The following is a 25,302-nucleotide window of genomic DNA, read 5'->3' as shown; positions in this document are numbered from 1 at the left end:
CTTCTGGTGAACCAGAGCAGCACCGTTTACCTTCCCGCCAGAGGGGTACCTATTTATCTACTTGCACTTTGACGTGTTTTTGAACTGCTAGTTTGGCAGGAACTGGGACCGAGCAACGGGGATTTGAACTGCTGGCCTTCTGAACGGCATTGCGGGGATTTGAACTGCTGACCTTCTGAACGGCAAGCCCAAGAGGCTCAGTGGTTTAGACCACAGCGCCACCTGCGTCTCAGTACATGGGTAGACAAGTCTAAAAATCCCAGGACACAACTTCTCACAAATTGGTGAAATATATTGGCCTTATTTTCAGCTGCCCCACCCCACCACCAAGGTCACATCCAGTGAGCTTTATGGCCAGGTGGGGGATTTGAAGCCCACTAGACCCTCTCCCTCAGGGCATCCGTTGGCCCCCATGAGAAGAAGACTCTGAGCTTGATGGGCCATTGACTCTTCTTCCGTTTCTGGTGGCACTTTTGCCTGGAATGAGCTCTGTGAGGGAAAACAGCAGGTGGTGAAGGAGCTGAGGGTGTGCATGATGGACCAGACCCTGGGAATCAGGGCACTCCAGCCGCAGGGAGGCTTGCCAGATGTGCGCTCTCTTGGCGAAAAGGCTAATGGACACCTCTTGCTTTCTTCCAGCATGGTGCCCACAGTGGCCTTTGGCCTCCTCCTCTGCCTGCCCTTTGGAATTGGCCAGAGCCCGCCCACCTGCAAAGGGGCCTACGACTGCCCCAAGGCCAACCAGGAAGTCTACACCAAAGTAAAGGACGTGACGGAGATCCCAAAGACCGCCAGCGCCATCATCACCGAAATGATCTTTGTGGAAACCAGCGTGACACAGATCAAGGACGGAGCCTTCCGCAACATGCCCGGCCTGCAGAAAGTCCTCTTCATCGGCAACAAGATCAAAACCGTAGAGGTGGGGGCCTTTGATAACTTGGAGAAACTGGATGAGCTGGAGATCACGGGGGCCGAGCTGGGCGACCTCCCTGTGGGCATCTTCCGGTCTCTTCCTCGCTTGCAGAAGCTGAATCTACGGGACTCTCAGGTCAAGGGCCTCCAGAAAGGACTCTTTGAGGATCTCGGGGTCCTGGAGGAGATCTACCTTCATTTGAACCTGATTTCTTCTCTCCCCGAAGGCGTCTTTGATGGGCTCTCCAACCTGACCTATTTGCACCTGGCCAAGAACAAGATCGCTGCCATCCCAGAGGACGTCTTCAAGGAACTTTCTCGGCTGAAGATCCTCCGGCTGTATGAGAACGAGATCGGAGACCTCCCAGAGGGGAGCCTGGACAGCCAGCAGGACCTGACGGAGCTCGCTCTGTACAAGAACAAGATCCGCACGCTGCCTCCCAGGGTGCTGAGGAACAAGCCCAACCTGGAGAAGCTTCTCCTGGAGCACAACCTCTTGGAGACCCTCCCGGATGAGGCCTTCTTTGGACTGAGGAAGCTGAAGCAGCTGACCCTGGCTTCCAACCGGCTGAAAGGTCTCCCTGGCCGGCTCTTTGGGGAGATGCCTTTGCTCACCCAGCTGGACCTGAGCAAGAACGCTTTGCAGGCTCTTCCAGCGGGGGTCTTTGCCAACCTCACGGGGCTCACAAAGCTCACCTTGTCCCAGAACCAGCTGGCAGGCCTCCCTCTCGGTGTTTTAACAGGCCTCCACAAACTCTCTGAGCTCAACGTGGAGGCAAACAAGCTCTCGTCTCTGGAGGGTCTCCTTCCACCTTCCCTCCCGGGGCTGAAGACCCTGAGGCTTCGCCTGAACCAGCTTCAGACCATCCCTCCGGGCCTCTTTGACAGCTTCACGAAGCTCACCTCCGTCTATCTTGGGGAGAATCCGTGGAGGTGTGACTGCCTCCTTCTCTATCTCCACCGGTGGATGAGCAGCAATCCCAAAAAAGTCAAGGACGCCGCAAAGGTCACGTGCGGAAGCCCCCAGGATCTGCTGGGCCAAGCAGTCAGCTCCTTGGCAGAGGATCAGCTGGTTTGCCCAACAACTGTGCCCAGTCCAAGCACCGCTCTGCCCACAACCACTTTCCCTCCTCCTGTCACAACAAGGGAAAGCACAACACTCCCCCCACCTCCTACAAAAGCCGCTGTTGCTGCAACCACCACCGTTTCTGAGCCTGCCACCACCACAAATGCAGCCACCACAACCCTCAGAACCACAGAGGCTCTGACCTCAACTCCTCAAATCACCACGGAAACCTCACAGATCATGACCACCAGCGGGACATCCTCTGAAATCACCAGCACAGGGGCTCCAACGACAACTCCTCACATCTCCACCATCACCACTCCAAGTCCCACCTCAGCCGAGACAAGCCCTGAAATTGCCACCACCGCAGAGATCTCAAGCACAACCTCTGTGTCCATCACAACCCTGGCCACAAGCCCTCAGGCGGCCACAACCACCGCTCACCTGCCACCCACAACCATCCAGATCACAACGACCACAAAGGTTCAGACCACGCTCCCTGGAATGACCAGTGTCAGGACTGTGGCTACCACAGCTGGCTTCACAACTGGGATGTCACACGCCACCCCTTCTGGTGCCACCACAACCGCTCAGATCTCCACAACCCTCGCCAGGACAACCACCGCAACTTCTGATGCCTCCACAAGCAGCCCTGGTACATCGGCCACCACACCTGTGCTTCCTGTGACAACCAGCAAGGCAGTCGCCACCACACCTTCACCGCTTGAGACCACCCCTATGGAGACATTCTCTTCCGTGGCAGCTTCCACAATGTGCCTTGACAATGCCAATCTTCCAGGCGGATGCAGGTCTGGGTCTTTGTCTCCAGAACCTACAACCAAGCTGGACCCGACTACACCTCCTGGGACTCCCCTGCCCCGCACCTCTGCTGTGACACAGGCTCACCTGACGACCTCTCCAGCTGCTGCCAGCTGCATCTTTTGCTCCTCGGCTGTCACGCCAGCCAGGGCTTCCCTTCCTCCGAGCCCAAGGCCACCCAGCCACCCTCAGCCCCCGTCCCAGAAAATCCAGGCCTGGGGGTCTTCGCTGAGTTCCAACTACCATTACTGCAAGCTGTCTGCGATGATGTATTTGTCCATGCTGTGTCTTGAAATCTGCTGCACCGTTGCCTTGGCCAGGTGTGTGCATGCCCTGCACAGAGCCACACGCTCCGTGGACTCACCAACTGTGCCGGTCAAGCTGGTGAAGGTGAAGCCCAGAAGGATGAAGCTTTGATGGTGTTGGGCCACAGGAGAGCCCTTCATGGGATGCTAGAATCGTAGGGCTGTAGTGTAAGGGAGTCCAGGGGGTCATCTAGCTCAAGGTCCGGCAATGCAGGAATCGCAGCTAAAGAATCCCTGACAGGTGGTCCTCCAAGCTCTGTTTAGAAACCTCCTTGGTCTTGGTGATGTTTCCTTGCAATAACCAGAAATGCTCATGAGGAAGGGTCACAGCAGCTGCAGCAGGAGGTGGGTCATCTCCAGGCTGCCCTGCCTTAAGGAGCACCCCTGAGAATAAGCAAAGGGCGTCTCAATAGTTCTCTCCCAATGACTCCTGCCTGGAGGCTTTAGCTGTGTGGCAGCGCCTCCCAGTGGACGGAGGGCGAATTCCATAGAGGGAAGGATTACTCTAGTTTCCAGCCAAAGTTCTGGAGTGAGAAAGTCATGGAAATGTAGAGTTGGAAGGGGACCCTGAGGGTCATCTAGTCCAACCCCCTGCAAGGCAGGAATCTGTGTTAGTAGTTGTAAAGACAATTCCACCCTGGATAAATATATTGTTGAAGGACAAGTTTGTTTGTTTGCTTGTGTTTGATTTTTAAATAGTACAATATCCCTAAGCTAAGCCTCTTTCTTAGAATTATTACGGGCCGCTAGACAAAATAATGACCCTTTTGCCCCGAATTGCAAGCTAAGCAACAATCGGATTTGAATTAACTGAGCAGGAGGTGAGAAGAGACTCCAATTTAGGAACATAAGAGCCTGATCAGGGATCCGGCCAATGGCCCTTCTAGTCCAGCATCCTGTTCTCACAGTGGCCAACCAGAGGCCCCAACGGGAGGCAGGTAAGGAGGACCCAAGTGCAAGAAGGCCTCTCCCCTCCTGCTGTTTCCAGCAACTGGCATTCAGGAGCATCGCTGCCTGCAACTGTGGAAGCAGAGCAGAACCATTCTGGCTGGGAGCCCCCTCCTCCTCCTCCATGAATTTGCCCAATCCTCTTTGAAAGCCATGATCTAGGTGGGTGGCCATTCCTGTCTCCTGCAGGAGGGAGTTCCACAGTTTAACTATGGCTCCCAGCTATTCTATGGCCTCAAAACACACCAATGGGAAACGCCTTGAGGTCCAGCTGCACAATCTGTCCCTGCTGGAGGAGCACAGTCGCAAGAACAGGCTGGGCAATGATAGGACACACACACACACACACACACACACACACATCTATCTATCTATCTATCATCTATCTATCTATCTATCATCTATCTATCTATCTATCCCGCATGTCTGAAACAGTACAGGAAAACCTCGCCATCGTCTCTGTGCTCACAAATCCTGTTACAGGTATGAATCCTGTCTGTGTATGAATAGGGTGAGCCTGTGACCTGGACTCAGGAATTAAGTATTTATCATCACAAAAGAATGACCAGGCTCTCCAGGTAAACCCATTTACAGGTTTCCTGCCAGACAGGATTTCTGCTGTAGTCGCACCCCTTCTGTGATGTATGTATGATGTTTTGGGGGATGCAATGGGGCGGGGGTGAGCTCCCGTTGCTCAGTCCCTGCTCCTGCCCACCTAGCAGTTCGAAAGCACGTCAAAGTGCAAGTAGATAAATAGGTACCGCTTTGGTGGGAAGGTAAACGGCGTTTCCGTGCGCTGCTCTGGTTCGCCAGAAGCGGCTTTGTCATGCTGGCCACCAGGGGCGTTCTTAGCCCCTTGGCTGCTGGGGGCGGGAAGCCAAGAGGCACCCCTGGGGGGCGGGGCATTGCGGTGCGTGTGTGCGTCATGACGTCATGACGCACGTGACGCCCCGCCCCCGGGGGTGCCGGGCGGCGGATTCGGGAGACTCCCGAAGCCTCCGCCCGGCGGCGGCACCCCTTCGTGCCGCGGCTGCTCGTGCCTGCGTGAGCAGCCGCGGCACGAAGGGGTGATGGGAGGCGGATTCGGGAGTCTTTGCGGGCTGCAAAGACTCGTGAATCCGCCACCCGGGCTCCCTTGGCGGAGCGCAAGTCGGGGCAGGGAGAGGGACGGCCCCTCTCCATGCCCCGGCTCCGCAAGCCAGCCAGCAGCGGAGCTTGGCAAAGAGGCAAGGGGCGGGCCAGCCAGGAGGGGGTGGCACCCCACCTGGCTGGCCCGCCCCTTGCCTCCATGCCGAGCTGTGCCGCTGGAAGGGGGGGGCTATTTTCGGCGCTGCTGGGGCGGAGCCGCAGGGGCGGCCAGTGAAGAGGGGTGACGCAAGATGAGCGCCGCAACCCCAGAGTCGTCCGCGACTGGACCTAATGGTCAGGGGTCCATTTACCTTTACCTTGGGCTCCAGGGTGGGCAATTTCAAAAGTCTATATAAGGGCTTGCACACCATTGTTCAGGGTTCCTCCTCCCCGTGTGTGTGGTGTTGCAACACTTTAATAAAGATCAGGGTTATTAGCTGCTTTGCTTCTCAATATTCTCTGGTTGGCCTCTGTTATTTTCTCCTACCTACAGAGAAGCTACATAAGGACTCCATGTGGGCTCTTGGGTACCCCATAAGGGAAAAGGAACAGGTTTTTCTTATAACAGACCCCAATACCAGCTGATGTCATGACTGTTTGTTTCATACATAACACTTATACACTGGTTGACTGCAAACAAACAAACAAACAGACAGACAGACAAACAGAAACCTCAAAGCAGTATACCAAAAAGTGTGTGTGAGAGAAATAAGCACCAGGAAAATTTACAACAATACTTTAAAACATATGGAAATGTACAATACAAAAGCAGATTAAAATTCACATCCACTTTCCAAGCACCTTGTCTAAACATGAATATTTTTTTTAGCAGGGAGCCAGCAGAGGGCGCCAGCTAGCCATGTATGCCGGCTGCCCCGCTCGCTCCGCAGGGGTGAATGTTGCAAGCGCTGGTGTGCTCGGGAGTCCAGTGTTCTCCCTGCAAAGCCTTTCCTCCTGTAGTTTCCAGCAGATTCAATCCGGCTTGCTGGTTTCCATATGCCTCCTCTAGGGCTGCAAGTGCACAACATGTTCAGGGGTCCACTCTTATAGACGTTCACCCTGGGATTCAATTGGTGAAGCGGCCCCTGGAGCAGCCGCACTGCTGCCACCGCCCACCCCCCCAACCTGTCGTTTGCTTGCATCTGCGGATGCCTCTAAGAGGCAGGCAGGTCTCCTAGGTGGGCAGAGGGAGGGCGGAGGGAGGGAGGGGAGGCTGCCTGAGCTCAGGTCCAGCTGCTGTGGGCTGGAGCACATCTTGGGAAGGGCCTGGAGGCAGAGACCTGACACTCACCTGCCCTCCACCAGGAGGCAGGAAATGGTCCCAGAGGCCAAGGGACTCCTTCTGAGGAGGCTCAGGACTGCATTGCAGCACCCTCAGCTCCGACAACATCTGGAAAAAGCAAGAGCCAAGTTGGGGGGGGTAGAAGAGGCAAGAGGAGCAGGTAACCAGAGCCAGGTGGGCTGATGCCTGGCAGCTCCTTCATCTGCCTCTCCAGCCCTGGGGGTGGGGGTGGGTGGGTTGCTCACTTCAAGGGGCTTCTTGCAAGCGGAGCTGAACCCAGGTGAGAGAGGCCTGCAAGGCCACCTGGACTTTGGGGCGGAGGCAGGGAGGGAGCATTAGCACAACATCATCACATCCACAGCGGGTGGGGTGCTCAGGAAGCAGGCAAGGACCTGTAGAGGCTGCAGGTGGGTGGAGGAGCATCTTTTCCGGAGGTTTGCAGATGGAATGACAACCCCCCCCCCCCGAGGAAAGGTGGGTGGGTTTTTTTTAGAGAAAAGGTGAGTAAGGACTCCTCCTCAGTTGTGTTTGCCCTGCTGCTTTCCTCCTGCTCTTTAGCTCTCAGTCGGAACAACTGCCAACTGGGCTTCTCTGTAGTTTGTTCCGATTGAATGCTAAAGAGCAGTTTTTCCAGAGGAAAGTGGCAGGGGCCCAGGCCTGGAAGCACGGGACAAGCAGAAAACGGCCCAGACCCTCCGCTTCCTGCGCACGGGACAAGGGGAAGTGTAGACGAGCCAAGAGAGAAGTGGCATGATAGGAGTTTATAAAATTATGCACGGCATGGAGAGAAGAGTTTTCCTCCCTCTCTCCTAACACTAGAATTGGTCGAAACAACAACAACAAAAATCCTTCCAGTAGCACCTTAGAGACCAACTAAGTTTGTTCTTGGTATGAGCTTTCGTGTGTATGCACACTTCTTCAGATATCTGAAGAAGTGTGCATGCACACCAAAGCTCATACCAAGAACAAACTTAGTTGGTCTCTAAGGTGCAGCTGGAAGGATTTTTTTTTTTAAATTTTGTTTCGACTTTGGGAGACCAACATGGCTACCTACCTGTAACTAGAACTAGAATTGGTGGACATTTGTGGAATGATGGAAAATTCAGGATGAATACCTGGAAAGACTTCTTCACGCAGCTCAGTGTTAAACTATGGAACTTGCTTCTGCAGGAGGCAGTGACAGCAACCAACTTGGACGCCTATGAAAGAGGCTTACCCTCCGCCCTAAGCAACCAAATATTTAGGATAACTAGTGGGAAATGCTGCTCAGGCATCTCTGATGATTCTGTAATGAAGCTGAGCAAAATGTCCTGCCTTTGTCCCCCCAGGAACCATGAAAGTCCCTCCCCTTGTTTCAAGGCAGCTCTGAAAGGGCACAATGGCAATGAGGCCTAACGCTGGGGCGGGTGGAACGCCCCCCGGCCCCTTGGAGGCGGAGGCCATGGCGGGGAAGAGATCCTCGGGTCATAAAGCGAAGAAGCCCTGGGATGCCCCGCTAGGGACATCGCTCTGCAGATGCGTGAAATCACTCTCCAAAGCAACGGTGCGGAGGAAACAGGAACGTCTACACAGCATAAGCTGATTTTTTAGAAATGGTTTTGGCAAAACGCATCCATAATTTTTTTTAAAGACAGGAAAACTAGCACAACATCTCCCCACTCTCCTCCCACAGTAACAACACTGCCATGTTTCAATAGCGATATTTCTAAATGTAAAGAATGATACAGTTCCGATTGCCGTTGGGCAACGTATCAGAATAAAATTATGCAGAGCTTGCAATAGACGGTTAAGATAACCAAATGCCTAATGTCACTTGTGGGAGTTTTATTGGTTTATTAGTGTAAGAAGTAAAGGACCACCATACTGCAAAAGATTGAGTGAGTTTGGTTTTTCTTTTCCATGGGAAAGTTTGGTTTTATGGGCCGTGTTTTCTGCAGTCACTGTTATCCTTGCATTCTAATACCAGAGTTCCAATGCAAGGCCTTGCAAGTCCCTCCAGGCTCGGGCAATCGAGAATCTCACAGTAGTTGAGGAAAATCTATTAATCCTTTATTCCTAAATTGCCTGTTGGCATCCTCAAAAGTGTTAAGGAGAGTCAGCTGTGGAAAGCATCAGGTGATTCTAGCTGTAAGGGTGTGTTATTTTTTAAAGCATGCTATTGACCTGTTACCGCACTGACTGGCAGCAGTTTCAGAGGAGAGGCATTCACAGCCCTGCGGCCTGCAGATGCTGCTTGAACCTGGGACTTTCTGCATGCAAGGCAGGGGCTCTCCCACCGAGCAATGGTGGCTTTTTATTCATTTTATGTCACGCAGGCCGCAAGGTGGTTTCCATAGAAGTGCGCATGGAGTACAACGAAATCAGTAAAATGCCATAAAGTACAATCCAGACACACAAACGGATTCCTTGTCATTCCACTCCCTTCGTCAGCAGTACACAAAGGAGAGAAAAAACAAAAGACAGTTTCCAAAGGCTTTGCGAAACAAAGGGGTTTTCAGCAAATGGCAATAGCCCGTTAAGAGCACCCCAGCACCCAATCCCACTCATTGACCCTTGCCTCTTGCCCTGCTCTCTCCAGGCAAAGGCCTGTGTGTCAAAGCTCTGCATCCGAGAGGGTTTTTGTTTCTACCCTGCGAAAATCTGCTCTTTGGTGCTCATTTGGGGCAAACAACGTCGATTCGGGTTTTCTGTGGATTGCTGTTTGCTCCAACTGAGCTTTAAAGAGCAGGTTTTCATGGGGGAGGCTGCGGAGCAAGAAAAAGGGTGTTCAGACATGGAGCTTTAAATCTTGGATAATGCCTGGAAAACGTGGAGGAAAGGAGAGTGTGGAGGAGGCTGAGAATGGTGCAGAAAACCCTGGAATGCCAAGAGGGGTGTGTGTGTTATGATGCCACTCGGATTCTCTATAAAAACTGACAGGCTGATGAGAGCTGTGGTCCAAACATCTGGAGGGCACCAGTTTGGGGAAGGCTGGGTTGACAGGGCAAGGCAGCCACTCCTCATCTTTGCCAGAGCCCCAGAGGAGAAAAATCAGGAGCGGCCCAGGAATGCAACAGAGCAGTGGCAACTTCCTTTTATTCCATTTTTGTTAACTCCTAACCTCAGCTTTAATTCCTAGCTGATTGCAGGTGTCTTTTTGTTAATGGCTTGCTTTAATGTTGCCTGCTTTAAAACCATCATTTTAACATTGAAAATGCACATTGGTGGGTTAGAGGGCAGGGTTGACTTTGCAAATCAGCAATAAATAGGGATTCAGAAGAAGCAAACCTCTCCAGGACAATGAATGTGAGTGCTTTTCTTACTAGGACTGAGGAGACCAACATTCCCTAAGCAGGGCCTGCTAGGAACGATTTTATTTGTGACCCTTCTGGGTTTGCCGCTTGGCCAGTGCCACTCCGAGAGAGCCTTGCCTCATGGTCTCTGCGTCTGGGCTGAGGGCGGCTGGAAACGTGGCCAACGAAGGAACGGGTGGCTAATTGCCACATCAATTGTGTCTGTCCCCCTGGAGAGGGTTAAGGGCCAAGAGCTCCTGTCGGCCTGCCATCGCCTTAATCAAGTTATCCCCGCGTTGTCGGGGCGTCCAGGCCTGGCTGCTCACGTCCTCCAGGGGGGAAATGCCCTGACAAATTCCTAGCAGCGGGAAGTGGCAGCTCTCCTGCGTGGCAGGATGAAAAGTACCTGCAACCTCTGCTGGCCTCCCTGCTCTCTCACGCTGGGAGAAGCCCTCTGCGACCAGCTCCATGCTGCTTCCGGAGCCTGGCTGGAGAAGGCGATGTGCCATCCCCCCTTTGAAGGGGAAGCCTCTTCCCAGGCGGAGGCAGCACAATGGCGCTGGCAGTGAGGCCGCTGGAAAAGGATGCTTTGCTGCCGGCAGCCCTAGCCGCTGCACTTTCTCTCTTGCTATGGGGCCCACCAGGAGAGGGGTCAGGCGCAGTGCCTGATTTACGTATAAGCTAAACAAGCTATGGCTTAGGGTCCCCACTCTCTTGGGGGCCCCAAAAAATTTTTTTAACAAAAAAAATATTGGATGTACATTTCCAAAATATAAGATAACAAAAAAAATAAAATAAAACCTACATACAGCAACAGTGTTTTGTGTTGTGTTGGCTCCTATTTGCTATGTGACAATGGCTTGAGATACCTATGAGGTCCATCAATGACCATATAGCATATATTCAACACAAAAAACAGTGACAATTTGTTGCTGACAAAGGACAGCTGGACATATAAAGGGCCCCATTACCTTCAGTAGGGACGCGGGTGGCACAGAACCTAGGACTTGCTGATGAGAAGGTCGGCGGTTCGAATCCCGGCGATGGGGTGAGCTCCCGTTGCTCAGTCCCTGCTCCTGCCAACCTAGCAGTTCGAAAGCACGTCAAAGTGCAAGTAGATAAATAGGTACTGCTCCGGCAGGAAGGTAAATGGCGTTTCCGTGCGCTGCTCTGGTTCGCCAGAAGTGGCTTTGTCATGCTGGCCACATGACTTTGAAAAACTGTCTGCGGACAAACGCTGGCTCCCTTGGCCTGTAAAGCAAGATGAGCGCCACAACCCCAGAGTTGTCCGCGACTGGACCTAACAGTCAGGGGTACCTTTACTTTTACCTTTATTACCTTCAGTAGCTGAGGGCCTCATCAAACCTCAATCCGGTCCTGCAGCCTACCATTGTTCCCAGTCGTGCCTACTTGGGCCCACTGGGAGAGGGGTCAGGCGGCAGAGCTTGTGGTGGGCTGTGGTAACCAGGGGTCTCTCTGTGACGCAGTGGCCTGCTTGGTTATCCATGCCCAAACTGCTCCATTTGACAGGGATTCTGCTGAGAGTCTGGCTTCATCCACATGTTTCCTGCAATAGAACTGCACTTGAGGCAATCTGCTGCTTGCCAGGGCCCCCGCCCCACATAAGGAGAGCCCACTGGATCTGGCCAGTGGCCTATCTAGTCAAGCAGCCTGTTCTGATCCCACAAGCAGGATCCGAGCACAAGAGCCCCCCTTTCTCCTCCTCTGGTTTCCAGCAAATGGGATTCATGGCTGCCTCAAGCTGTAGAAGACAGAGCACGGCCATCCTGGCTAGGAGGAGCCATCGATAGTCCTTTCCTTCTCCATGAATTTCCTTACTCCTCTTTTAAAGCCATCCAGGTTGTGGGCCATCCCTGCCTCCTGTGGCAGGGAGTTCCACAGCGCTGCACGAGGAAGGACTTCCTTTTATTCCGTAGAATCATAAAATCCTCGAATTGCGCCTGCAACCTTGGGGTTATCAGCGCCACACTCTAACCAACGGAGCTAGCCCACAGCCAGACCACCGTTTGCTTCTCTAGTCCAACTGTGGCAAAATCTGGTGCGCAGCAGATTTGGAAAATACAGGATGAAATAGGATAGCTGTCAAACATGGTTGCGCACTGAAATTTGCTACTTGGAGCATTTTCTTTCCCATCTGTGGAGGAGTTAATGAGGCAATGGTTGTGCAGAATGATTGCTGGAGCGCAGCTTTCTCTCCTAGCCCAAGAGCAGCAAAATCTGATGGGCAGCATTTTTGGACAGACAGGGTACCTGCAGGCAGAGGGCCCTTGCGTGGGATATTCAGGAGCCACTAACATGAATTTCCAAGGTGGGTGGACTTCTTTGCATCCCTCGGGTGGCCAATTAAGGGGAAAGCTGCAGGACCACAGGATTCCATGGGGTTAATGTCAGTGCTAGTCAAGACCTGAGCCCTTATTGTCTCCAAAAGGTGATTCCAAATACTTTCCTAATGTTTAACTCATTCTAATGCGCAGCTTCTTTTTCTCCTTGCCTCTCCAAAACAGGATGCTGTTTGCCAGCACATTCCCCTTGTGCCACCCTCTGCAAGGGGGCTTCCTGAGTGCCCAATTAGGGGAGAATGGCCCCTTCTTAACAGTTCACTCCAGGGGAGAGACCTGGCCTTTCTCTCCTGGCTCAGGTGCAAAACACCCCAGACAGGGGACTAAGCGGGGACTCTCAGGTATCCAACACAGATGAGAAGGAAGGCCTTTGCATTGGCTAATCTGGGACCAAAGGATCCCATTGTGGCAAAGCACTGAGGTCCATAATCAGATCCTCAGATCAATTTTCTTTAAGGTAAAGAAAACAAGGAAAGGGTGACTCAGGCCTGCTTTTTATGGGGTGGGTGGGGGGGAGAGCTGCCTCTAGACTTCAGACTGGGTGATCCAGAACTCTTTTGAGGTGCCAGTTTATTAAGATCTCAGGGCATCTTTTTAATGGTTCTTGGCCCTTCACATCAAACAGAGGATGCTGAAAAGCCCAGGTGAAGAACTAGGAACCAATTGGAGGTTTCTAAGTGGTGGTGCTGTGGTCTAAACCACAGAGCCTAGGGCTTGCCAATCGGAAGGTTTGCAGTTCAAATCCCCGCGACGGGGTGAGCTCCCGTTGCTCAGTCCCTGCTGCTGCCGACCTAGCAGTTCGAAAGCAAAGCGCAAGTAGATAAATAGGTACCGCTCTGGTGGGAAGGTAAACGGCGTTTCCGTGCTCTGCTCTGGTTCGCCAGAAGCGGCTTTGTCATGCTGGCCACATGACCCGGAAGCTGTACGCCGGCTCCCTCGGCCAATAAAACAAGATGAGCACCGCAACCCCAGAGTCGTCCGCGACTGGACCTAATGGTCAGGGGTCCCTTTACCTTTACCTTTAAGCAGAGCTTGGATGGCCATCTGCCATGGATGCTTTAGCTGAGATTCCTGCATTGCAGGGGGTTGGGCTAGATGACCCTTGGTGGACCCTCCATCTCTACGATTCCATGTTTCTGATTCCAAATGTCAGGAGAAGAGCCCCTGGCTGCTCCCACCTCCTGTTTGCACATGGTCCGACTCCTGGACTGAGTCCAACAACCTCTGAAATGGGGGTAGCAGCACCGTGGTGCTCCTGAGCTCTTGGCTCTCTGCTTCCTTCCCTCCCTCCCTCCCTCCCTCTCCATGCAGATGTTACAAGCCAGGCTCCTTCCCTGCTGCCCCTGCCCCAGCAACCGCTTTCCAGCAAATTATTTCTGTAAGATCTCTCCAGCTCCAGAGACAAAGGCCCAGGTATGGCGCCACGGCATGCGGCTGACCTTTCGCATCTCTGGACAAATGTGCAGCAAGTGAGAGGAGGCGGCACAAAGGGAGCCCCCCAGGGCTGGACGGGGCAGTGACCTTGCCGGCCGCGGCTACCTGCTGCTCCGCCACAAAGGAGACCTCGTCCCGGGGAGGGTGAGAAAGGAGGCCCCGGCTCATCGTGCGCCTGGCAACGGCCGCTCTCTTCATTATCCCAGGCCGGTTTCTTCAGAAGGGAAGACAACCCCCCCCCCCCAGATAATAAAAAAGTAACAAACGCGAAGAAAGGGCTTTGGAAGACGTCTTAACCCAGGGAAAATGCCAACATCTGTGCGTCTCTGGGCTTCTGCAGAAACCAGGCACAGCTGTAAGGAGACAATTCTCCTTCCAAAAGGCAGGAGGGGAAGAGCCAGAAGATGGTGATCCTGGCCTTTCCCAGCACTGCGGGACCGAGTGCTAATCATGCTCACCCCCTCCATCCTGCGGGGGGGGGGGGAGAGCAGTGGCCAAAGAGCTGGAGGGTCCCGGGGCACCCTGCCACGTCCGAAGGAAAGGACGCCACGGGCTTCAGAGGGAAGGCTGCGGAACAAGAGTTTCTTTTGACAGCCCATTTGCAAAGAGAAGGGCAGGCCAATATCTCTAATCCGCTTAGCCCCACTGCCGGGGGGGGGGGGTGTTGTTACAAAACAGGGGCACCTAATGCGAGTGTAATGGAGACTTTGTCCAACATGCACCATCAAAAGGCGAAAGCTCTCTGTTTTGATCTTGAACTCCGATGGAGGGAGGCCCTTCCGTTTCTTTTTAAAAGCCATTTCAGGGTGGGGCAGGCTTGCCTTTAATGCAGAGGCTGCCTCTCCCCAAGGGGGTCCTTGAGCCACTGATTTTTCACACTGGGAAAGGGGGGGGAAGAGCTCCTACATCACCTTCCCAAGTTTCCAGGATGAAAGGCCACCTCTGCAGGTGCCTGTTTCTCACAGGTGGTCCCTTTTCCTTTTGCCCTTCCAACAGAATCAGAGCCTCTGGCCTGCCTAGTTCCACACCCAGCTCTCACAGGGGCCAACCAGAGACCCATTATGGGAAGCCAACAAGGAACACCTGAGCACAGGTGGAGAAACATGAGACAAACAGAAGTGTGGACGAGCCCTTAGATCAAGAGAAGTCATAGTCCCACCCCAGGCATCACCTGGAGTCCTGCATACAGTTTTAGAAGGATGTTGACAAGCTGGAAGGTGTGCAGAGGAGGAAGACCTTGTTGTAGCCAGGATTTAGGTCAGGGGAGGCATGCTTTATGTTAGGGGGCATAACCCCCGTTAGCTAAGTGTTTTTTATTAATTTACTTGATTTAGGGGGCTGCTGTGTCCCTCCCCCCTCGGCTACGAGGGAGACAGAGATGGTCAAGGAGCGCTTGGAGGAGCTGGGTATGTGTGAGCCTGGAAAAGAGAAGCATGAAAGGAGACATGAGAGGCATCTTCAAGTATCTCAAGGGCTGCGTCAAGGAGGAGGGAACAAGCTTGTGTTCTACTCCGGAGGACAGGACCCAAACCAATGGCTTCAAGTTACAAGAAAGGAGCTTCCGACTGAGCATCAGGAAGAGCTTCCTGACAGTAAGAGCTGTTTGACAGTGGAACAGACTCCCACAAGAGGTGGTGGATGGGGTGTAGGAAGGGGGGCGGTGGGGGCGGTCCACCCTGAGTGCCGTCACTGAGGGGGGTGACACTTGGCACGCCACCCGCCCACAACTCCCAAGCCTACCATGAGCTGTTGGGGTAAGGGGGGGAGCTGTGCCACTTTGCCAGCGGCATTCCCCCCACCCCCTTCGTTTTGACAGCTTGGGGGAGGCTTGGGAGTTGCGGGCTGGCGGTGCGGCAAATGTCCGCCATGGGCAGCTCACTCCGCCCCCAGCTGCAGGGTGTGTGCACTGCTCCAATCACCCAAACGGCTATCCCACACCTGGTAGGGCACCCTCTGCACCATGCCCCCCTCGGGAGCACGCCCGCCCTGGGCAGCACAGGCATATGCTCTGCCGCTAGTGGTGGACTCTACTTCCTTGGAGGTTTTTAAGCAGAGGTTGGATGGTCAAATGTCAGGGATGCGTTAGCTGTGATTCCTGCATGGCAGGGGGTTGGACTGGATGACCCCGGGGTCCCTTTTAACTCTATGATTCAAATGGTGGGAATGTATGGAGTGTGGTTGTGAGACACAAATATTTGAAGTGTCAAGTGGAAGCAAATAATTGCCATTGGCCTCCATCCCAGCCCCCGTGTGTGTTATGCGCTGCTCCAACTGGTCTTCCTTCACCTCAGGGCATCCTGTTCATTACCTGAGCTGCAATGACCCACCAGGGCAACAGTGGGTCCACCTGCCCTGTTGTTCCTGACCAGGCCTGGAGTCCTGAAATCCAGCTTCAAAGAGTGCAGAGGCCCAGCAAGCCGAGAATTAAGCCGAGATGAGCTGGCTGGAGGGATTGGGGCCCCCTGAGGAGCTCCTTTTGTGACTTTATGTTCTTCTGGCTTAATCAAATCTACTCTTTTGCTCACAGGGAAATCCTCAAGGCAACCACAGGGGAGGCCCTCAATATTGGTTTTGTGGGGTGGGGGACGGGGGGGGGGGAAGCAGTTGCTCCGGTGAGCATGTCTGGCAATTTGTACGCCCTCCCCCCGCACATACACACACCCTTGTGAGTTCTTCTATGGGTATGGCGGCCCCACAGCCTGGGGCTGCTACAATTTCACACCCACCTGTTTGCAGATGAAATTTAATTTGCTCAATTCTCCGTGCTCCTTTCCTGACGGAAAAAGTCAACAATGAACTTCAGTAAGAAGAGGGAGGGAAAGAGCCGTCCTGGACAAATGAGGAGATGCTCCTGGTTGTAGCCACTGAGAACAGCTGGGAAGGAAGGAGCCAGAAAGATCTATTCCGTCCAAGAAGGATTTCCTCAATTGCTGATTTCTCTTCCCATGAAGCTGAAGGTTGGAAGATTCACAACAGGTAAAAGGAAGTGCTTTTTCACCCAGCTAAACTGTGGAATTTGCTCCCATCAGAGGCAATGATGGCCACCAGCTTGGATGGCTTGAAAAGAGGTTTAGATGGGTTTGTGGAGGAGGAAAAACCGGCTCTCAGTGGCTCCTAGCCAGGATGAATGCTCTGCTTCCAGCAATGCATGCTGGGAACCACAGGAGGGGAGAGGGCTCTCGCATTTGGGCTCTGCTTGCCTGTTTCCCACAATAAGCATTTGGTTGGCCCCTGAGAGAACAGATGGGCCCCCTTTGGCCTGATCCCACAACCTCTTCTGATGTTCCTCACCAAAAGCTGAGAGTCCACCACCTCCCATTGTACCCCACCACACATCTGACTGGGTTGCCCCCAGCCACCCTGGGACAACAGAACACAGCAAAACACCAGGCATTGAAAACTTCCTGAAAGAGAGGGAACTCCTGGAGGAGGAGGAGGAGGAGGAGGAGGAGGAGGAGGAGGATGAGTCTATCAAGCTATTTTCTATGGTGGCTAAAGGGGGCCTCCTTCCACCCCAGCCTGAATCTCTTGAAACCACCTCCAGGGAGATTCTGCTGTCCTGGGTTCTCGCACCTTCTGGCCAGCCAGAGGGAACCCAGATGTGCCTCCTGGCTGCAGGAGGACAGGCCCTCACAGCCTGGCCTGCTGCTGGGCTTGGCTTCCTCCCCCCCAAGGCGGCCAGGAGCAAACTGAGGCCAGATGTGGCTGTCTGGTGGCTTCCTCCCTGCTAGCTCCTGGGAGCTGGAATGTTCAAGAGAAATCCAAGTTCTGTTTGGAGGATTAGGAATGCGCTGCTGCAGCTCCTCCTCCTCCTCCTCCTCCTCCTCCTCCTCCTCCTCCTCCTTCTTCTTCTTCTTCTTCTTCTTCTCTCTCTCTCTCTCTCTCTCTCTCTCTCTCTCTCTCATGTGTGTGTGTTGGCTTCTGATGTCTCACCAGATGGAGCCTCCTGCTTGGCTTCTCCCAGATGCAGTTGAACTGGACCCCGAGCGCAGGCTGCAAGAGAAAGGGTGTGGTGGCGGCAGCTCAGAAGGAAGGGACGTATAGATAAGAACATGAGGAGAGCCAGAGCTGGATCAGGCCAATGGCCCACCTAGTCCACTGTTGTCACAGTGGCTGAACAGCTGGCTGTTGAGGACCAGCAATCAGGATTCGCACCCAAGAGCAACTCTCCCCTCCCACAACAAGAGGAAAGTTAAGCTGAGCTGGGCCAAGCACGGTGGCTTTTCTCCCTGGAAGATGGACAAGGAGCACAGCCTCCTCCCTTGTCAACCACCCACTTCCTTGGCCTCAGGGGGCCCAGAGACCAGGTGCACAAGGAGCTGAAGACTCTCACTGAACCACATTCTCTCCCCCCCCCCATGCTATCTGTCCTGCAAGACTGGGTGCAAAGCAGGACTGGTCCTCCTTGTCCACCTGTGAGCCTGTGTAATGTGCCAGGTTGATAAGAACATAGGAAGAGCCTGCTGGATCAGGCCCATGGCCCATCTAAGTCCAGCATCCTCTTCTCACAGGGGCTGGCCAGGTGCCTGTGGGAAAGCAGCAAGTAGGATCTGAGTTCCAAAGCAACTCTCTCCTCCTGTGGTTTCCAGCAACTGGGATTCAGAAGCATTGCAGCCTCTGTCTGTGGAAGCAGAGCATAGCAAGAGTGGCTAGTAGTCAGCGGCCCTTGATAGCCCTCTGGCCAGTGGCATAGCGTGGGTTGCCAGCAGCCAGGGCCATGTGGAGGGGAGGACACATGCGAATTCAACTGCATAATGCAGGCTTCCTCAAAGTCTGCCCTCCAGATGTTTTTTGCCTACAACTCCCATGATCCCTATCTAGCAGGACCAGCTGTCAGGGATGATGGGAACTGTAGTCTCAAAACATCTGGCGGGCCGAGTTTGAGGAAGCCTGCCCTAATGGCATCCACATTGCCCAGAAGACCATAGCAGCAGAGATAAGAAAAGAAGAGTCGTTCCGTTGTCTGTTGAGGTCACTTCCTGGTTCTCATGGAGAAATTGTTTTCTACGGAGCCCAGTGATGGAAGCACATAGCTGTATTGAAACAGCCCTGGGTGTTGAAGTTTTGGGCCCCTAACAATTTTGCACCCAGGACAGCTGCCCTGTGCCCCCGCACTGGGCCCCTGTGCCAGGCTGGTCACTTTTTCTACACCATGTCCTTCAAGGATGCCTTGGACACAGTCTCACTCCAGGGGCAAAGAGCTTAGGACTTCTCCATCTCTGGTTGCGAAGGGCGTGGAGAGTCGTCCTCATTCCCTGCCTGGGTGGGACACTCCTGGGCTTCTGCAGATCGGAGCTTCCTCTTGATGCAGCCCTCGGGTTTTCTCTCCACAGGAGCATGAAGCAGTCGCTGGAGAAAAGGTATGCAGATCCATGAAATGGCAGAATTGGACAAGGTCATTCTGAATTGGAGGAACTGAAACAAGTCCTTCTTGATGCAGTTCATAGTCAAACTATGGAACTCCTTCCCCCAGGAGGCAATGATCATCACCCATTTGGATGGCTTTAAAAGAGGATTCAGCCGAGTTTTGGAGGAGGAGAGGGCCCTTGATGGCCATTAGCTGTGGTGGCTCTGCTCTGCCTCCACAGCCAGAGACAGCAATGTTCCTGATATCGGTGGCAAAACAGGAGAGGGGGCTGCTTGCTCTTGTTCTCAAATCCTGCTTTTGGGTTTCCTGGAAGAGGAATCTGGTTGGCCCCTGTGGGAACAGGATTCTGGACTGGATGGGCTCTTGGCCAGATCCTGCAGCCTCTTCTGATGTTCTTAGGAAGAGAGAGAGAGGTGTCACCCTCTGGAAGGGTGGTGGAAGGTCCACGATGGTGTGTGTGTGTGCGTGCAGAATGGGACTTTGCTCAGTTGTTCTGTCTCAGTGTGTGTGTGTGTGTGTGTGTGTGTGTGTGTGAAAGAGAGAGAGAGAGAGAGTGCAAATCTCCTGCTCATATGTCTTGGCTGCTGCCTTTGGGACTGCAGCCCAGCTGTTCTCCAGCCAGGGAACATCCGCTGTGGAAACCAAGGAGGAGCTGACAAGGCGTGAGAGCTGCTGGCGCACAGCCAGCCTTGGCGCGGCGCAGCGAGCGGCCGCAGCATGTGTTTTGGATTTGTGTGCTCGGAGGGGAAGGTGGTAGCCAAGCCAGGGCAAGGCAGGGCGGGGGGGGGGGGCGGAGAGATTGGGAAGCTGCACAGCTCACACTTCCCATTTTAAGTGTGTGGGGGGGGTAGACTTTGGAATGGACCGTGATGTGGTAGAGCTTTGGGCTACCTGGAATCCTAGAACAACAGAGTTGGAAGGGACCCCCGGAGGCTTAGATACACTCATGGTGTGGAGGCTTAAGGATGGCTCTGCTAGAAGCACAGAAGGGGAGAGTAGCTCTTGCACTCAGGTCCTGCTTGTGGGTTTCACACAGCTTGGCTACTTTGAGGAGAAGGTGCTGCACTAAAGGAGCCTTGGGCCTGATCCTGCAGGCCCTCCTCATGTTCTGTCACTTCTGCGTTCACAATCAAAGTGTCAGCTTGGACAGACTCTCTCTCCCGTGTGCTGCCTGGGGCTGCAGCTGGGCCTTGTGTGCTTTCAAAAGTGCCCTTCCCAAATTGCATTCGGAAAGTGTGGCACAACATGGACCCTCCTGGCATTAAAAGAAAATTTTTGCAGAAAACGAACATAGTTCCTCGGGGCTTAATTAACCAGGAGTCCATCAGACGCTCCCGCTCCCGCTCCCGCACACACACACACCCCCACTGTCCCCAGCATCTGCAATAACATATTTTATATCCCCCTTCTCACAGGAGAGGAATGAAAAAGGAAATGACTGAGCAAAGGGACCGAAAGCAGCCCAGTGGGCTGGAGAAACAGAGACTCCTCCTCCCAGAATGGGCTTTGTGGCCATTTGGAGACTGCTTCTCCGAGAGCGAGGGGGGGTGCAGGGGGCCAAAACCCCTGGACCTTGGAAGCCGCCTGAGGAGAGGCTGAGCCACAGGCACATCCCTGGCCGGGGAGGGGGGAGGAGCCAGACATCTTTAGATATTGGAGTCAGGATGGTGTAGAGCAGGGGAACGCAACCTAAGGCCCAGGGGCTGGATCTGGCCCAATCGCCTTCTCAATATGGCCCATGGACGGTCCGAGAATCAGTGTGTTTTTACATGAGTAGAAGGTGTCCTTTATTTAAAACACATCTCTGTGTTATTTGTGGGGCATAGGAATTCATTCCCCCCCCAAAAAAAATATAGTCTGGCCCACCACATGGTCTGAGGGATGGTGGACCAGCCCAAGGCTGACCCTTGGTGTAGAGGTTCGAGTGCTGGGCTAGGACCTGGGAGAGCTGGGTATGAACTCAGGCTTGCTAGAGAGGTTGAAAGCAATAAAAAGGACTCTTATGGGTATGTCTGTAGCAAAAGGAAGAACAAGGAAACAGTGGGGTCACTTAGAGGAGAAGATGGTGAAATGTGAACAGGGGACAGAGAAAGGGCAGAACTCCTCAATGCCTTCTTTGCCAAGAAAGAAAACAATGCCCGACCTGAAGAATATGGAGCAGATGATTCAGCAGGGGAAACACAGCCCAGAATAAGTAAGGAGGTTGATAGGGAAATTTACCCGCCACCACCTTCCCCCACTGCTATGCCTCCCCGGTAGCGAGTGCGGGACTCGTGAACTCGCTAAAAGCCCGACGATGAGCGGGCATTCTTTCCCCCCTTTTTTATGTCCATCTCCCTACACTTTACATGTCACACAAGCACCACATAAAACCCTCGTGATGAAGGGTTCCCCAAAATCCCAATCTGCGTTCCGAAAAAGCCCCTGGAAAAGCGCTTCTGTCAAACAGCGCTCCGCTGGTCTCCATTTTCTCAATGAACGGGAAACCCACCAATCAGGAGCATGCATTCAGCTCAGCCTGCAAAATGGAACGTTCAGCTCAGCTACTATGATTCAATCATCACCTTCACGCTTGACTGAACACTAAGTGGGTTTTGACAGGCTCCCTGCTGGGAGAACAATGGAATCGAAACCAAAATGTAACCAGTTGGGGAAACTATTAATTATAACTTGCAACAATGTATCAAATGGACAATTTAGACGCTGGGTGGCCCATTTTTGACAGCTCGAAATGTTTATTATTGTAAAAATCCACAACTCCTGAACGCAGTGTCCGATTTGCCTGGTTCAAGTGTCTATCTGCTCCTAATAAAATAACCTTTCTAACCCCTCGGTTCCCGCCATCCTCCGATCATCGGAAGTATAGTATTTCGATATTGCACTATTTTTGGACTCTCCACTCAGTGGCTTTCATAATCCCCTAAGCAGCGAGTCACGTCCGCAGGAGGAGATACACCCCTCCCGGTAATCCATTCAAGCACCCATCCATCAGTTACCATAGCAGCAGACATCCTCCTAGGAGCGTTCTATTGTCCTGACGCAGAGGAAACCTTCAATGTGTATTTCACCCACCCTAGATCCATTCACCGGTTCCTGCCATCCTTCCTGATATGCAAAACTTGTTTTTCCCTTATGTAAATTTACTGTAACCTCCTCTCTCCCCTCCCCATCTCTGACGTTTCTGTGATGTATTTCGCTGTGTATTCTGGGCTGTCGCGGGAACTTTTAAAAGTCCAGGACACCCTTTGTTCGGGGTTCGGATCCTCCTGAACCTTGTTGCGCAATAAACTCCTTTGCTTTTGCTCCAATCTCCGGCTGGTCTCCATTGCCTCCGCAGCGAACCACGGGCTTCCTCCGTAGGACCGGGAGCTGAGCCTTCTCGACCCGGTAATTTCCGTAACAGTCTTGGTGCCGAAACCCGGGATCTGCGTTCTCCCGTGGTGGCCGGGGACCCCATCGAGTCTTCAGCCGGCATCGGGACCCTCTTCTCCCGTGGAGACCCCATCGGACCTCCGGCCATCCTCCGGGCGGTAATTGCAGGTCCCAAGGGGAGCCAACCGGGGAGCAAAGGCAAAGCTCAGCCGGCTTCGTCTTCAACGATCCAGCGGATCGCAGTGGAAGACGCGTAAGTATAAATCCAGTGCACTGGTGTGTGTGGGAAGGGGGGAGGAAATCCTGGCAACCGCAACTCTGCTTTCTTACCTATCACTTCTTGACTGTTTCTTGGTCTGTCCAGTGGACCACTGCTCGACTCGAAAAGGGGAGTTCTGAGCTCTATCTCTTTTCCTACAATACCCAGTCAGCCGCCCCGTTAGCTGGTCTAACGAACGCAAGGGACTGGGCTCTTTTTCTACTTTGCCAGCTGCCAAGGGGCAAAGGACTTCTCTGCACTATCCCAGACCTCAGCCGCCCCGGTCGGGCCATGTAAAACACGCTGGTCGTGCGTGAGCCCGCTTCCGAACGCAAGGGAGGTTTTCCGGACCGTTTAACTCTATCTAAAGGGCTGCCCGATCTGGCACTGCAGTGGCAGGCGTCCAGTAGGGCTCCCTTCCTTAGCTGTTGATGATAGGTAGGAGGTTGCCAGGCGTGGGGTTACTTTTGCACGGGTGGAAATGGGAAATGAGAAATAGGAATAGTGAGAAGGAATAGTGAAAAGAGGAACACGGAAGAGAAAGGAAGAGGAAGGGAGCTCCAGAAAAAAAAGAGGAAAGGAAAGAGGTAGTTTAGTGTAGATCCCCCTGGTCAGCCGCCCCGCTAGCCGATCTAGTGAACGCAAGGGACCAGGCTAGCTTATTGCAACGTTGTGTATTATTTGCTGTTAGAAAACCCTTCTGCCCCACTCCCCTTGTGAAATTCCCGTTTTACTGAGATATCTCTCCCATCCCTCTTTCCAAAACCCCAGGTTCCTCTTAAAAAACCAAGGAACAATGGGCGCCAAGGCTTCGAAGCCCAGTCGTACTTCCGCTGGGAAGAAGGCTTCTCGCAAGCCTTCTTTTGCCCAGCCGGAACCCGACTCCCCCCTCGAGTTTGTACTAGATCACTGGAAAGAGATTCCGGGCTCAGAAATATTATCCAGGCAGAAGTTGCAAGAACTCTGCGAAAACACCTGGCCATCTTTTACTGATAAACTGACATCTGAACTCCGCTGGCCACCGGAGGGATCCTTCAACCAGGATCGTTTGAATGCTCTAAAGAAGCACCTACTAGAAGAAAGACCCCGCCAGTTGGACTACCTAAAAGCTTTCGAGGTCGTATATCAAATCCTTACTACTCTGAAGGATGCCCCAGCTCTCCAGATGCCTATGATAAAACCTCCTAAGAAAGCCTCTAGGAAACCCAAGGGAGGTCCTGCACCACCCCCTTATGAGGATCCATCAGACGATGATTCTATGGATCAGGCCATGGCGCTATACTATAATAGACCCAGACAAGCCCCCACAGCTCCCCCTGCACAGAATGATGTCCCTGGGCAAAATAATCTCCCGGGACCCGAAAATGATGCAGACCCGAACAATCAGGCAGGAGCTCAAGGCGGGCAGCTAATAGTTCAACCCATGGACCAGGAAGAGATAGCCACAGTATCCAACGACCAAATGGAACCTGACCCGGTCTTAACGCCAGTCAGTGACCACGCTGCCTATACTCTGTCGCCCCACTCCAATCTTCTTGAGAACGTGGAGGGCATGACCACCCGCTCTATGGTGCAGACTGCTAAGGACCTTGCCATCCGCATCCAGGGTGCTTTCTCGCCATCTGCTTCCCGGCAGCCAGTAAAGGGAAAAGCTAAAGGGAGTGGGGGAATCAATCACCAGGCGGCCTCCTACCAGATGCCCCTACGTGCCTTCCCCATCCCTCCTGCAACTCCGGATGGGGCCCCACGGATGATTTACACCCACCAGCCCTTCCGGACTGCAGACTTAGTAAACTGGGCAAACGTGATGCCCTCTTTGAGGGATGACCCTGACAAGTGCCACCGGCAAATCGCTACAATCTTCTCTTCCCATCACCCTTCTTGGACGGATGTCCACGTACTCTTAAATGCCCTATTCAATGAGGCTGAGAAGGCTGACATTCTCAGTAAGGCTGAAGAAGCCCTAAACCAGGAAAACTACCAAGAAGGAAGACCTCAAGGGGTGGAGGCCCTGACACCTAGGGATCTCCGTATTGAACCCAACCCTGCTTGGGACTTCAATACCCCTAATGGCGTCTGGTGTCTGAACCTGTTTAAAAAGGCCATCTTAGACGGCATTAAAGCTTCAGGGCAGCGCTCCATAAACTGGACTAAAGTTCAGACTGTGATCCAGGGTCCCAATGAACACCCGTCGGACTACTATTCTAGGTTGGTGGCGGCTATTAAAACCTGGGGCGGAATAGACCCCGAGAATCCGCACCATGATATAATAGTAAAAGGTTTTTTTAAAGACCAAGCAACGCCAGATATAAGGAAAGCCTTAAATCTCCTGGTTGGCTACGACGGAAAAACTTTTAGCGAAATATTGTCCATCGCCAAGTCCGTCTTTAACAACCGGGACGAAAAGAAAAAGAAAGACACCAAGGCTGAGGATGAGGCAGTGCTTGCTCTCAGCATGGAACCCCCTTACTTCCCAACCCCAGGATTCCCGGCAAGAGGGCGAGTAAGAGGAAGAGGAAGAGGAGGGGGGCCAACCGCGAATCCAGCAATGCCACGACCTTGGGGCCCCTCTACTGGCCTTTGCTATCTATGCTCCCAGCCAGGGCACATAAAACGAAATTGCCCATATTTGTACCCGGGGAGCCCTTGGGTTGAAGCCACCACTCGCCCAGCCCCTGAAGGAAATCCGCCCTACGCAGCCTTTCCTCAGCACCCACCTAGGATACAAGGGTACCCCAACCAACAGATGGTGCAACCCCCTCCACCAGGAAGCTGGT

The 25,302-nt window shown here is 53.3% G+C and overlaps 1 protein-coding gene across 1 annotated transcript; it reads left to right on the top strand.

The window, feature by feature from the left end:
• Nucleotides 1-535: 535 nt before the first annotated feature.
• LOC117046410 (leucine-rich repeat-containing protein 15-like) lies at nt 536-3,262 on the top strand. Its single transcript, XM_033148214.1, has one exon. It carries the CDS (start codon nt 536-538, stop codon nt 3,212-3,214), a length of 2,679 nt encoding a protein of 892 aa, XP_033004105.1. The 3' UTR covers nt 3,215-3,262.
• Nucleotides 3,263-25,302: the final 22,040 nt, after the last annotated feature.

Source organism: Lacerta agilis, chromosome 5 (assembly GCF_009819535.1).
Source record: "Lacerta agilis isolate rLacAgi1 chromosome 5, rLacAgi1.pri, whole genome shotgun sequence".
Lineage (NCBI taxonomy): Eukaryota > Metazoa > Chordata > Lepidosauria > Squamata > Lacertidae > Lacerta > Lacerta agilis.
Note: the sequence above shows the minus strand (reverse complement) of the source record. Positions and strands in the feature narration are given on the sequence as shown.

What these genes read in the sequence shown, in the direction of transcription:
- LOC117046410 (XM_033148214.1), top strand. Translation starts at nt 536, where the DNA reads ATGGACCAGACCCTGGGAATCAGGGCACTCCAGCCGCAGGGAGGCTTG.